This window comes from Salvelinus namaycush, chromosome 5, assembly GCF_016432855.1.
Source record: "Salvelinus namaycush isolate Seneca chromosome 5, SaNama_1.0, whole genome shotgun sequence".
Lineage (NCBI taxonomy): Eukaryota > Metazoa > Chordata > Actinopteri > Salmoniformes > Salmonidae > Salvelinus > Salvelinus namaycush.
Window position 1 is genome coordinate 71,788,750 of NC_052311.1, and position 14,401 is coordinate 71,803,150.

The 14,401-nt window shown below is 44.2% G+C and overlaps 1 protein-coding gene across 1 annotated transcript; it reads left to right on the top strand.

The window, feature by feature from the left end:
• The first annotated feature begins 3,540 nt into the window (after positions 1-3,540).
• On the top strand, positions 3,541-13,876 carry LOC120047338 (zinc finger and SCAN domain-containing protein 2-like). Its single transcript, XM_038992861.1, has 4 exons — positions 3,541-3,833; positions 11,178-11,439; positions 11,584-12,921; positions 13,064-13,876. The coding sequence occupies exons 1-4, from the start codon at positions 3,637-3,639 to the stop codon at positions 13,559-13,561; spliced, it is 2,295 nt and encodes a 764-aa protein (XP_038848789.1). The 5' UTR covers positions 3,541-3,636; the 3' UTR covers positions 13,562-13,876.
• Positions 13,877-14,401: the final 525 nt, after the last annotated feature.

Here is a 14,401-nt window from a genome sequence, read left to right on the forward strand (position 1 = left end):
AACTATTTATTAACAAAATTCCTAACAGTAGGTTGGTTCTGATGCGACGTCCCATCAACATTTGTGCAGGTGAAAGTCTGTTCTGCAGCGGTGCGCTGCGGTAGATCATCAGATTTTTAAGGAAATCCTCCTTTCCATCATGTGCCTTTTTCATCAGACCTTTGACAATTTTGACTGAACTCTCTGCTACCTTGGGTAGTTGGGGCTGGAGGTGTTGTGTCGGAATCCCCAGTCGTCAGCGAAAGATCGGAATTCGGAACTTGAAAACTGTGGGCCATTGTCCGTGTACAGTTCAGACGCAACCCCATGTCTTGCAAAGACTGATTTCAGGTAGGTGATTACAGCTTTGCTGGAGGTAGTTGGCAGTGTTGCTACTTCAGGGTAGTTTGAGTAGTAGTCAGTAACAACAATGTGACTTTTGCCATTGCAGTCAAAAAGGTCAACTCCAACTTTGTAGTAGGGTCTGTTGGGTACTGGATGAGGCATTAGCGGCTCTGCTTGCTGCTTTGGCCTGTAGGTCAAACACAGTTCACATGAAGCAGTGGTCTGGCTGATTTCCTGGTTCATTCTTGGCCAGTACATTACTTCTCGTGCTCGTCGTTTGCATTTTTCCTCACCCAAGTGGCCCTCGTGTATTTTCTGTAGCATTTCTTTGCGTAGTGTTATGGGAATGACAATCTTATTGCCTTTGAACACTATGTCATCCACGACGGTGAGCTCTGCTCTGCACATCCAGTAGTCCTGTATTCTCCTTGGACAGTTGTTTTTCTGTGCAGGCCATCCTATCAGTGTTGTTTCTTTCAACTCTGTCATTGTTTGGTCAGCTGCGGTCTCTCTTTTGATCTGCTCCATTCTCTCAGAAGACACAGGAAGTGATGCTACGATCATGTCGACGTAGGCCTGAATCTGTGTTTTTCTGTGTGTCGAAGCTCTCCTTGTCGACTGCTCGACAAAGAGTGTCGGCGGCGAACATGAACTTTCCCGTGGTATAGATCATCTTCACATCATACTTTTGCAGTCTGATCAACATTCTCTGGATTCTCATTGGACAATCATTCAGTGGCTTAGACATGATTGACACCAATGGTTTGTGGTCGGTTTCTATTTCGAAGTCTCGTCCGTAGACGTATTGGTGAAACCTTTCGCAAGCGTATGTGCTTGCCAGTAGTTCTTTCTCTATTTGTGCATACCTTGTCTCTGCGCCTGTCAAGGCTCTGGACGCATAAGCGACGGGTTGCCATGTGTCGTCATGCTGTTGCAGAAGAACTGCTCCCAGGCCAAACTGTGACGCGTCTGCAGAAATCCTTGTGCTTTTCTCTGGATCATAGAACCTGAGCACTGGCTCTTCTGTGAATGTCTTCTTTAGGTTTTTGAAGCAGTTTTCCTGTTCATGGGACCATTCCCATTCATGGTGCTGTTCCAGAAGACATCTGAGTGGGGCGGACTGTGCTGACAGTTGAGGTATGAACTTTGCAAGGTAGGTGATCATGCCCATGAAGCGTCTCACATCGTCCTTGTTCTTCGGGCGCTCCATGTTGTTGATGGCTGATGTTTTCCTCGGGTCTGGTTTGACGCCGTCCTCTGAAAGTACATCTCCCACGAATGTAAGTGTTTTCACACCAAACTCGCATTTGTCCTTGTTTAGTTTTAGGTTGACTTTCCGTGTCAGGTCCAGCATTTGTCTCACTCTCGCATCGTGTTCTTCTTTTGTGGACCCCCAGACGATGATGTTATCCATCATAGTCTCCACTCCTGGAATGTGCTCGAAGATCATGTGGATTGTCTTGTGGTAGACCTCTCTTTTTATTGCATGCACTGACGTCTCATCCCTGCACAGCTCTTTAGCTTGTGCTCTGGTGGTTTCAGCTGCTCGACACATTCACTGCTTTATCCAAAGTTAAATCTTGCTCACGCAGCAATCTCTCCTTGAGTCCATTATCAAGTATGCCACAGACTATCCTGTCTTTCACTAGTGGGTCTTTCAGGTTTTCAAATTCACACGTTTTGCTCAGTGTGTTCAGCTCAGCCAAATACTGGTCAAAACTGACTCCCTGTTTCTGATCATGAGAGAAAAACTTGTATCTCTCAAACGTGACGTTCTGGCTTGGTACAAAGTACTCCTCAAATTTAGCCATTAGCACAGTCAATGTCAAGTTTGCCTCGTCTTGCTGAAAGCTATTGTAAATGTCCAATGCATCCTCTCCAATAACATGCAGAAAAATGGAAGCTTTCAATTTGTCATCATCTCCCCCTGCACCACTGGCTGCTAGGTAGATATTGAATCTCTGCTTGAAACGTTTCCAATTGTCAGCTAAATTGCCTGTTAACTGCATAGGAGTAGGAGGACTACGCCTATCCATGACGGAGAACAGGAACAGTGTCAATTTCTCTTACTTCACAGTATGTTGCTCATCAACTTGCTCGTCAACAGATTCCAATGCAGCCTCGCTCTCGCTGCTGTCGCTCTCGCTGCTGCGGCTCGTTGTCCTCGCTCTTGCAAGCTAGCATCTTCGACTCCTCACGTCACTTGACTTGTGGTAGAATGTTCAATTTTCGTCGCAGAAATTTGCAGAGTTACTCCTTTCTTTTCTCTGTCTCGTCATAGCGACTACCAATCTGACACCATGTTATGTTTGTTCCTTATATAATGACAAACCGGGGCGTAGGTTTAACTCATTTTAATGAACATATACTTCAGCTAGAAAACTCCATGTTTAGCCATGCAAGGCATTCTTTAACCCTCTCCCGCGCCAGCATAGCCTGCTGGGTAACGTAGTCTAAATGTTATTAACGCATAACAACACACCCTGCACATTGTAAATATGGTACTGGAACTGCTTGCTTACTTTTTCGTGTTCTTATTTCTCATGTTTTTGTTCTACCTTGTTATATTCAGTATTACATTTGTTATTGACTACTGCATTGTTGGGGTTAGAGCTTGCAAGAAAGACATTTCATTGTGCATGTGACATTGAAACTAGTCTGCTAATAAACATTGAAGAAGTTGGTTCTGCTGTGTAGACCTCAGTTATACATTTATCTATGTTTGAGTTGTTAGAACACTTTTACTTTCATTCATTTACAGACCTTTTAAGTACTTTTTATGCACTATGGTTTTTGTCTTCTCTTTGTAAACAATTTCAAGTTTGGGAAAATAAACCCCCTAATATTTGCACCCTACACAGTTGTCTCCCATTGCCTGCTTGGTCAATACAGCATCCATCAGGAAGGTGTAAGTACTGCCAGTATTTTGAAACTATAATTTTCACTCCCTCAGTTTTGGGACACTTATATAAATGTCGGAGGCACGTGTGAACTCGCAAATGGAGGGGCGAGGGAAGGGGGGAATTTTGGATTCAGACAGTGTCCCAAGAGAAACAGGGCTGGCAGGTAGGATTTAGTTCCTTTCTGTCTCTGGCCCACACTCCAGCACAGTAGGCGGCGGTAATGCGCTGTTTGGATGCCAACCGCCCTTAAACCCTACTGAAGAAAGGGGGCCCGGGAAGACGTAAATATTAGGTCATTTCCGCGGTGGAAACAATGGTGGAACGCAGAGATTTGTAAGGAAAGCCAACGTTACACCCGTCCCTAATACATTCGATTTAGTTTTAAATAGTGCCACTATTGCGCCCAATCATGGCCAATAATAATATCATCTTTACACCCTTTTTACCACTTAAGAAGAAACCCGATCGAGATTCTGAGTGGAGAAAATTAAAGGACAAATCCAGAAATCGGATTAATATCGGAGAAGCTTTTACCAGATGGAGGAACCTCAAGGAGGAGAAATCTATGCCTACAGATGCCGAAGTGGCTTTGTTTTTGCTTGACAGGTAATTCTGGTGTTTTTTCTGCAGTCTACCAGTTTAGCAGGGTTGCCAGGTTTACCTAAAATGTAACAAAACAACGACTACTCAAAACCCCGCTCACAACGCCAGAAAACTAGACAAAAAATGTACGAGGAGGAAGTGGGACACTAATTGCATTTTCCGTCTTTCGACATCTATCCAACATATAAGCCCAACACATGATACATTTCTGAAATCCTCAAGATGTTTCTAAAATCACACACACATTTTCTTTGTTGATATAATAACAGGATGCATGACACACCCATTTTGTCTACACTGAGTCAAATAAAAATGTTTTTCTCGCATTTGATAGCCTGGACAGCGGTTTAGATAAACTGGGACACCATTATTATAGTCCTAATTGTACCCCAATGACAATAACATTTTGTGTGATTATGAAACAAGTGTAGATTCATGAAATGCATCATGTGTTGGGCTATTAGCCCATTGGGGTACAATTAGGACTATAATAATGGTGTCCTAGTTTCCAAAATGAATAAACTCAATTAACAATACTACAAAAAAAATGAACAGGATATAGTACTACAATAACCAGAGCCCTGCCTAACCAGTACAGGGGGACCCTAATGTAAACTTGATATCTTTCCTCCATTGGAAAAGCCTATGACTGTCCCACTTTAGCTACTCCATGCCGTCCCACTTTAGCTACTCCATGCCGTCCTACTTTAGCTAGCTATGGTTGGTAAAGCGGGACAATAACAAAAGACTGAATTACAAAATTGAAACATAATATTGGCAACTTCTTAATGTATTTTCATGCAGTACTACATAATATGCACATTTAAATCAACATTTGGTACAGTGCAATATTTGACAATTTTATAACCTCAACATCAAAACAGAAAGAAAGCTATGTCACTGTGTGTTTTGCAGGGTGAGCTTCCTGTTTGAAATTTGCTCTGCCGCCCTCTGATGTCACAACAATGAAGTCATGTGATTTTGATCGTGTACTTTCTCTGCAAGGGCATAACAATAGTTTAGATTTTCTCATGTCAGACCAAGAAATAAATGCAGACCAAGAAATAAATACGTAAGGATTAGGCTGTGCCAGTTTATATGATGATCCACTCTTTCCGAATTCACCCTTTAGGCTAAACACCAGTCATGTTTGACAAGTATAATGTAGGATAGTTAACATTAACGTCTAAAGGCTTGATTCTGTTGACATACTCGAGGCACGGTCCGTTCAGATCAAATGGACACAAGCTGAGAGAAAGGCCAGTACATGTTGTGCACATTTGCGCATAGCCTACTGCTGTGGGTACATTGCTGCGCTTAAAATGTGAAGAACTATGTTTAGGAACATTTTCAGATAAATGTTCTGATCTGTTGCTTTAGCCTCCTTGCTTAATATATATATTTTATGTACAGTAGTTGTATGAATTAATATATATATTTTATGTACAGTAGTTGTATGAATTAATATATATATTTTATGTACAGTAGTTGTATGAATTAATATATATATTTTATGTACAGTAGTTGTATGAATTAATATATATATTTTATGTACAGTAGTTGTATGAATTAATATATATATTTTATGTACAGTAGTTGTATGAATTTTGGATCTATTGTACCAGAACCAGGCGTGGAGCTAGTCTCAGCACAGAGGGGGCGGGGCGCTCTCAAGGGGCCCTTCTAACCAAATCATAGAAGTAAAAAAAGAGAGGCCATATCAGCTATCATAAACACAAATTGGCCATCATCACATAGAGCCATGCAAGCCTATTTCCAATAAAACATACAGATAGTGTATCACTTTGCCAGACACAAAAAAAATCAAAAAACAGGTTGTCAGTCGGCCGTGAATCGCAATACAATGTTACAGCACCAAGTTCAGCACACGTCGCTCTACAAAGCGCAGCGGTCGGGAGAGCTCCGCAGGTTATCAGCACCATGGACAGCAGCACCAAAGCGGCGAATCATCAAAACCATTCATCGCAACGCATGAAGCTCTCGTTTAGCAGACATAGGCCTACATTCAAAGATAAAGTAGACACGGAGGTCACAACTACAAAACAGGCACATCGTAAGCAACACGAGGCAGGCAGTGTCACACACGCACACAGCCTGCATATAGGTGTCAAGAGTTGATGAGCAAGAAGAGGGCCTGTAATAACATGTTTCATCTTAACCAAAGACCAATAAAAAAGGATGTTTCACTCACCAGGTTGTCACTGCTCAGCCAAAATATCCATGCTGTAGTCTGATGTAATCTAGTCCATTTTTTAAATTCCATTATCATGCGTTCAATAGAACTAAAAACTTATCCCAACACTTGAACAAACTATTTACAAATCAGTGTCCCGTTTTAAAAACGTCAACCTCCTCTCCTTCATGTTGGCAAACTTGCCAACCACTTCTACAGTGCCTTGAGTTATTCCACATTTTGCCTGAATTAAATATATAATAATAATAACCCTGAATTCAAAATGGATTAAATAGATCTTTTCCCTCACCCATCTACACACAATACCCCACAATCAAAGTGAAAACATGTTTTATTTATTTTTTCAAATTTATTGAAAAATGAATTACAGAAATATATAATTTGCATAAGTATTCACACCCCTGAGACAATACTTTGTAGAAGCACCGTTGGCAGCGATTACAGCTGTGAGTCTTTCTGGGTAAGTCTAAGAGCTTTCCACACCTTTTATTGTGCAACATTTGCTCACTATTCTTTTAAAAATTCTTCAAGCTTTGTCAAATTGATTGCTAAACATTGCTTAGACAGCCATTTTCAGGTCTTGCCATAGATGTTCAAGTAGATTTAAGTCAACTGTACTTCGGTCACTCAGGAACATTCACTGTCGTCTTGGTAAGCAACTCCAGTGTAGATTTTGCCTTGTGTTTTAGGTTATTGTCCTGCTGAAAGGTGAATTCATCTCCCAGTGTCTGGTGGAAAGCAGACTGAACCAGGTTTTCCTCTAGGATTTTGCTGTGGACACTATTTAGTTTCTTTTTTATCCTGAAAAACTCCCCAGTCCTTAACGATTACAAGCATACCCATAACATGATGCAGCCACCACTATACTTAAAAATATGGAACGTTTGTTATATTGGCCCCAAATATAACTTTGTATTCAAGACAAAAAGTTAATTGCTTTGCCACATTTGTTGTAGTATTCCTTTAGTGCCTTGTTGCAAACAGGATGCATGTTTTGGAATATTTTTATTCTGTACAGGCTTCCTTCCTTCACTCTGTCAATTAGGTTAGTATTGTGGAGTAACTACAATGTTGTTGATCCATCCTCAGTTAATAACTTTACCATGCTCAAAGGGATATTCATTGTAATTTGTAAACATTTCGAAAACATAACTCCACTTTGACATTATGGGGTATTGTGTGTAGGCCATCTAAATGTAATGAATTTTAAATTCAGGCTGTAACACAACAAAATGTGGGAAAAGTCAAGGGGTGTGAATACTTTCTTAGTCACTATGTCCCACTTAAGGCACTATGTCCCACTCACTACAAAGCAATGTGAGGTTGGATAGTCTGGACTTATTCATGTATGCACGCAAATATCTCTTGATGAGCTTCAGGCGGCTGAAACTTTGCTTGGCACTGCTGATGGCACTGCTCATGGCACTGGCACTGCTCATGGCACTGGCACTGCTGATGGCACTGGCACTGCTGATGGCACTGGCACTGCTGATGGCACTGCTGATGGCAGTGCTGATGGCACTGGCACTGCTGATGGCACTGCTGATGGCACTGGCACTGCTGATGGCACTGGCACTGCTGATGGCACTGGCACTGCTGATGGCACTGGCACTGCTGATGGCACTGCTGATGAGAAGGATGTACGTCTTCTTTAGTAAACTGTTCCAAAACACCAACGTGAATTTAAACTCAAATGTGCTGGTCTTTGAGAGCAGGTCATCAGCTTTAGAGGCAGTATTTGGTGTAGTATGGTTATGGTGATTTATTCAGAGCAGAGTTCAAGGATCGCATGCAGGCTCTGTATAACCGCTTCTGTGGCCTGTTTCCTGGAGGCCCACCTTGTGGCCAGTAGGCTCTTCAGCTTGAGAGCAGCGAGAGATCCAGCTGCATGTTTTCCTGTTCCTTCTCCAGTATTTTAAACCTTGGAAGGGCCCTCGGAGTGTGGTGTCAGGAAAATAACCTCACACTCAACGTCAACAAAACAAAGGAGATGATTGTGGACTTCAGGAAACAGCAGAGGGAGCACCCCCCTATCCACATCGACGGGACAGTAGTGGAGAGGGTAGTACGTTTTAAGTTCCTCGGCGTACACATCACGGACAAACTGAATTGGTCCACCCACACAGACAGCGTTGTGAAGAAGGCGCAACAGCGCCTCTTCAACCTCAGGAGGCTGAAGAAATTCGGCTTGTCACCAAAAGCACTCACAAACTTCTACAGATGCACAATCGAGAGCATCCTGTCGGGCTGTATCACCACCTGGTACGTCAACTGCTCCGCCCACAACCGTAAGGCTCTCCAGAGGGTAGTGAGGTCTGCACAACGCATCACTGGGGGCAAACTACCTGCCCTCCAGGACACCTACACCACCCGATGTCACAGGAAGGCCATAAAGATCATCAAGGACAACAACCACCCGAGCCACTGCCTGTTCACCCCGCTATCATCCAGAAGGCGAGGTCAGTACAGGTGCATCAAAGCAGGGACCGAGAGACTGAAAAACAGCTTCTATCTCAAGGCCATCAGACTGTTAAACAGCCACCACTAACATCGAGTGGCTGCTGCCAACATACTGACTCAACTCCAGCTCACTTTAATAATGGAAATTGATGGAAATTGATCAAAAATGTATCACTAGCCACTTAGAGTACAGTATATACATATACATTATATTATCATCTACTGCATCTTGCCATCTTTATGTAATACATGTATCACTAGCCACTTTAAACTATGCACTTTTATGTTTACATACCCTACATTACTCATCTCATATGTATATACTGTACCATCACTCATTCATATATCTTTATGTACATATTCTTTATCCCTTTACACTTGTGTGTATAAGGCATTAGTTGTGGAATTGTTAGGTTAGATTACTCGTTGGTTATTACTGCATTGTCGGAACTAGAAGCACAAGCATTTCGCTACACTCGCATTAACATCTGCTAACCATGTGTATGTGACAAATAAAATGTGATTTGATTTAGAAGTCAGAAAGCAGTACAGGGTCTCCAGTGTACCCCAAAATAATTTAGTTCTACACAAGGAACATGCAGCATCCATTAGAAATAAATGTATGGTGTGTGCGAAGTAGTGCACATACACGTCCTTGTTCGAACAGTTTATTTTGGGTTTTTTTCATTGCCACGGGCGCGAGGCCATGCTTCTATCAACACCCGCCTCATTAGCCAATGTCAGGCTAGAGCTAGCAGTGGTTGGATTGGACAATGACGAAAAGTAGGTGGAACACAGGATGAAATTAAACTTTTCTTATTCTGTCGCTCCTTGCGTTTTAGCGCATCTGACTTGTACTTTCTATAAATGTTTAACCTGACTGTACTGTAACTTAGCTAGCTAGACATGACCTGGCGATGTTGAGCTTATACAACAAACATGCTAGGCTACACGTCAATCAAAAAGGAAAGGCCCCCACCAGCAGCCAACCAGCAGCAGTTGCAAGTCCCAGGCCAGGCGGCCCCTCAAGGGGGTAGAGCAACAGACACGGCTGTAGATTGCTTTATAAAACAAGCAACACCAGCTCAGACCAATTCCAGGATTTAATGAAATCATGTAATATATCATATTATACGTTGCATTCGGAAAGTATTCAGACCCCTTTACTTTTTCCACATTTTGTTACCTTACAGACTTATTCTGAAATGGATTACATTTGTTTTTACCCTCAATCTACACACTACCCCCACAAAGCAAAAACTGTTTTTTAGACATTTTTGAAAATGTATTACAAATAAAAAAACTGAAACATCACATTTGCATAAGTATTCAGACCCTTTACTCAGTACTTTGTTGAAGCACCTTTGGCAGCAATTACAGCCTCAAGTCTTCTTGGGTATGACGCTACAAGCTTGGCACACCTGTATTTAGGGAGTTTCTCCCATTCTTCTTTGCAGATCCTCTCAAGCTCTGTCAGGTTGGATGGGGAGCGTCGCTGCACAGCTATTTTCAGTTCTCTCCAGAGATGTTCAATCGGGTTCAAGTATGGGCTCTGGCTGCGCCACTCAAGGACATTCAGAGACTTGTCCCGAAGCTACTCCTGCGTTGTCTTGGCTGTGTGCTTAGGGTCGTTGTCCTGTTGGAAGGGGAACTTTCACCCCAGTCTGGGGTCCTGAGTGCTCTGGAGCAGGTTTTCATCAAGGATCTCTCTCTGTACTTTGCTCCGTTCATCTTTTTTTGTGTACTACACCCTTCACAGAACAGCGCAAACTGGCTCTAACCAGAATAGAAAGAGTGGGAGGCCCCGGTGCACAACTGAGCAAGAGGACAAGTACATTAGAGTGTCTAGTTTGAGAAACAGACGCCTCACAAGTCCTCAACTGGCAGCTTCATTAAATAGTACCCACAAAGCACCAGTCTCAACGTCAGCAGCGAAGAGGCGACTCCGGGATGCTGGCCTTCTAGGCAGAGTTGCAAAGAAAAAGCCTCAGACTGGCCAATAAAAAGAAAAGATTAAGATGGGCTAAAGAACACAGACACTGGACAAAGGAACTCTGCCTAGAAGGCCAGCATCCCGGAGTCGCCTCTTCACTGTTGACATTGAGACTGTGCTCAACACACACACACACCCCTCTGGTCCTCACTGACTCACTCAGACCTGTCCAGCAGCTCTGACAGGGTTTCCCAAACTCAGTCCTTGGTGCCCCACATTTTTTTACTTGAGAAATACTGCACCAAACACTTTTTTGGTTAGATGTAAAATTGCGCAACTTTAACATTCTCAGAAAAAACATCTATTGAGTTAACTAAGATTCAATTCTGGGAATTTTGAGGAAGTGAAATAGGCTTCTGTGTCTACAGTGTCTCATGGGGGACAAACATCATTAACCAAACGTAGAATCGGTCAGGAAACACACCTCCAAGACTGAAATCTTGTTTTTCTAATAAGCAGCAGAAAAATAACCAATCAGTGTTCAGTGCTCTTTAATACATTGGAGGTGCCAAAGAGGCATTTTTATTTAGTACTGTACATACCGACCAATAAGGGGACTCTTATTGAAATGTTTCATCAACGCATGTTCCTAGAAGATAAAATTGCTAATGAGTATGAATTGGCAAGAGCCGATAGTGGCAGGAAATCACCCGCTCTTTTATTTATTTTTTTGACCCAGGTTAGCTGCCCCCCCTCCACAACCTGCTGCCCCCCCTCCCTCCCCAGACGATATCATTGTGAACATCGAATGCCTGCTGCAGCTGTTTCAGCGGTGTGAGCAGTGCAGGCGTGAGAGTGTGATCCAGACGCAGGGAGACAGGATGTGCCTCTCTGTGACCCAACACTGCCAGAGCTGCAACCACCGCAGGACATGGGCAAGCAACGCATCTACTGTCCAGACAATGCACAAAGGAAATGGAGAAGAGCCACAGAATATTCAGGTGGGTATTTAAGTATTAACAGTTGATATTGTGAGGTAACTAACTAACTTCAGTTGTTTGTATTCTGTGGTATCTCTAGTTATTGTATGTTTTTTATACAGGACTGTCACTCCAATAATACTGGTGTTTTCCTTCGCTAAGTAGGTTGACATGCAGGTGGCCCTGCCGTCTGAGGACACAGATGGATCCTTGCCATCTGTGAACCGAGATGAAGACTTGCCATCGGAGAACAGAGATGAGGCTCTGGATCTGACTGGCTCTTTGGAGATGGAGGTGACTGTAGACCAGCCACCAAGACCAGGGGGGAGTGGCACGTCCCTGGTGAGGGGAAAAAATGAGGGGAACAAAGGAACAGAGCAGAGAAAGAAAGTGACTAAGGTGGTGTTGGACAGTGAGATGGACAGTGCACGAAGCCAGGAGGACAATGGCCTGTCCTCGCAGGAGAATGAGGAAGGAGAGGAGAGAAAGGGAAAGCCCCTAGGTGGTGAACAACAGGAGAATGGTGCTGAGCAGCGGGCCTCTATTGAGGTGACAATATACTCTATAGAGCTTGAGGACTCTGAAAGCCCAACCTCTCAGATAGACAAAGAAGAGAAGAAGCAGGTGGCTGCAGATGGGTTTGAGGGGGAGGGTGATGTGTGTGAGATGGAGGGTGAAGAGACAGATGAGGAAGATAGACAGACAGAGAGTGACTCTGAATTTCACCCAGAAGATGAGGAAGAGGGACTGAGAGAGAGTGACTCTGAATTTGACCCAGAAGAGGAGAAATCAACGAGTAGTAGAGGGAGAGGGAGAGGCAGGGGAAGAGGCAGGGGAAGAGGTAGGGGAAGGGGTAGTGGGAAAGGGAGAAGCAGAGGAAGGCAATTGCAGCAGCCTACAGGGGAGACTGGTTTGGATGAGTCTGCTGAAGACTCTGATGGATCACCTTTATCATCACCCCAGAGAGACCAGCAGGACCAGGAGTCGTTCAGCGGTGTCGCTGGAGAACTGGGCTCCGGGGACAGTGCCAGCATCCGGCAGAAATTCAAATACTCTAAAAAACACCACATGGTCCTCTGTCCTGAATGTGGCGTCCTGTACACCACCAGGCTGAAACACCATAAGTGTGAACACAAGTTCATGGTCCGCTGTCCAGACTGTGGGCAGGGTTGTGCGAGTGAACTGGGCCTCAAGCAGCACCGGAGGCTTCACCGTCAGGACCTTAAGTTTCCCTGTAAGTTCTGCCTCCAATCCTTCAGGACACGGCCGGACAAGCTGACCCACGAGAAGACCCACAGATTCAAAAGATTAAAAGGTCACAGATGCTACAGCTGCTCAGAGTGCCCACTGAGCTTTGACAACATCCTCATACGGAATCGCCATCTCAGAGAGCACGAGTCCAAGAGACACATCTGTCACACATGTTACAAGGAATTCAACAAAGGTCACCTCCTGGAGAGGCACGCACTGTCCCACAGTGACGACAAGCCCTTCAAGTGCCAGGTCTGGAGGGAGGGGCAGTGTTTCAATTACATTCAACTGAAGTGTCTGTTTCAATTACTTATTTTGAAGAGGGCTATTTACTGTAATTAAAATAAAAAGTATTGTATTTACATGGTCCATGTTGCCCTTCCCTGTGTGTCAGGTGTGCCAGCGTGCCTTTGCCCAGCTCAGCCAGCTGAAGTCCCACCTGCGCGTCCACACTGGGGAGAGGCCCTTCCAATGCCAGCGCTGCGACAAGAGCTTCAATCACAACGTCAGCCTCAAGAACCACGTCAGACGCTACCACAGCCCAGACTCAGGGCTGGACCCTGATGGAGGCACAGAAGTTGGGGGACAGGGGGGGAGGAGGGAAACAGATGGCAGGACTGGGCAGGAGGGAGGGGAGGTTGGACAGAGGAAGCCTCGGCAGCAGGTAGAGCTTACCTTTATGACTGAGTGGGAGATGTGGGCAGGAGGAGAGGGAGCAAAGAGAGTGGAGGAGAAACAGAGGAAGAGGAAACGCCAGTGCAATGATGATCCTGAAGAGGAGGAGGAGAGACAGCGAGAGAGTGACTCTGACTTTGACCCAGAGGAGGAGAAGAAGATGGGGGGGAGTAGTAAAGGGAGGGGGCCAGGGAGAGGAAGTGGAGGGAGTCACTAGCAGAGGCCTACAGGAGAGACTTCTGCAGGCACTGATGTTGGAGAGATGGGGGGACAGAGAGACAAAGGCTGTATTCATTAGTGCACACTGTAGCAAAACATTTTGTAACTGAAAATGAAAACAAGCGTTTGTTATTGGACAAGTTCAGGCACTGCCTCGCCGTTTTGGCCCGTTTGCTTCTGATTTGTTCTTAGTGAATATGACTTTAAAAAAGAAACATTTATTTAACTAGGCAAGTCAGTTAAGAACAAATTCTTATTTACAATGACGGCCTACCCCAGCCAAACCCTAACAACACTGTGGGACTCCCAATCATGGCCGGTTGTGATACAGCCTGGAATCGAACCAGGGTCTATAGCAGGGGTGTCAAACTCATTCCACGGAGGGCCTAGTGTCTGCAGGTTTTTGGTTTTTCCTTTCAATAAAGCCCTAGACAACCAGGTGTGGGGAGTTCCTAACTAATTAGTGATGTTAATTCATCAATCAAGTACAAGGGAGGAGCGAAAACCCGCAGACACTCGGCCCCCCGTGGAATGAGTTTGACACCTGTGGTCTATAGTGACACCTCTAGCACTGAGATGCAGTGCCTTAGACCGCTGCTTCACTCGGGAGCCCCAAGACTAAGAGCAGGAAACATCTCCTGGCACTAGAATTTGTTATCCTCGTGTTCTGTCTTTGAACTTAGAACTTTTCCGGATTCCCAGAACCTGATTGACAATTGCAGGACTAAGCATTCAATTGCAGGACTAAGCATCATCTGTATCTGGGTATATATATATATATATATATAGCACAGTTCTGGTAAAACCAATGTTCATTAAATGCATTGGGTTACCTTAA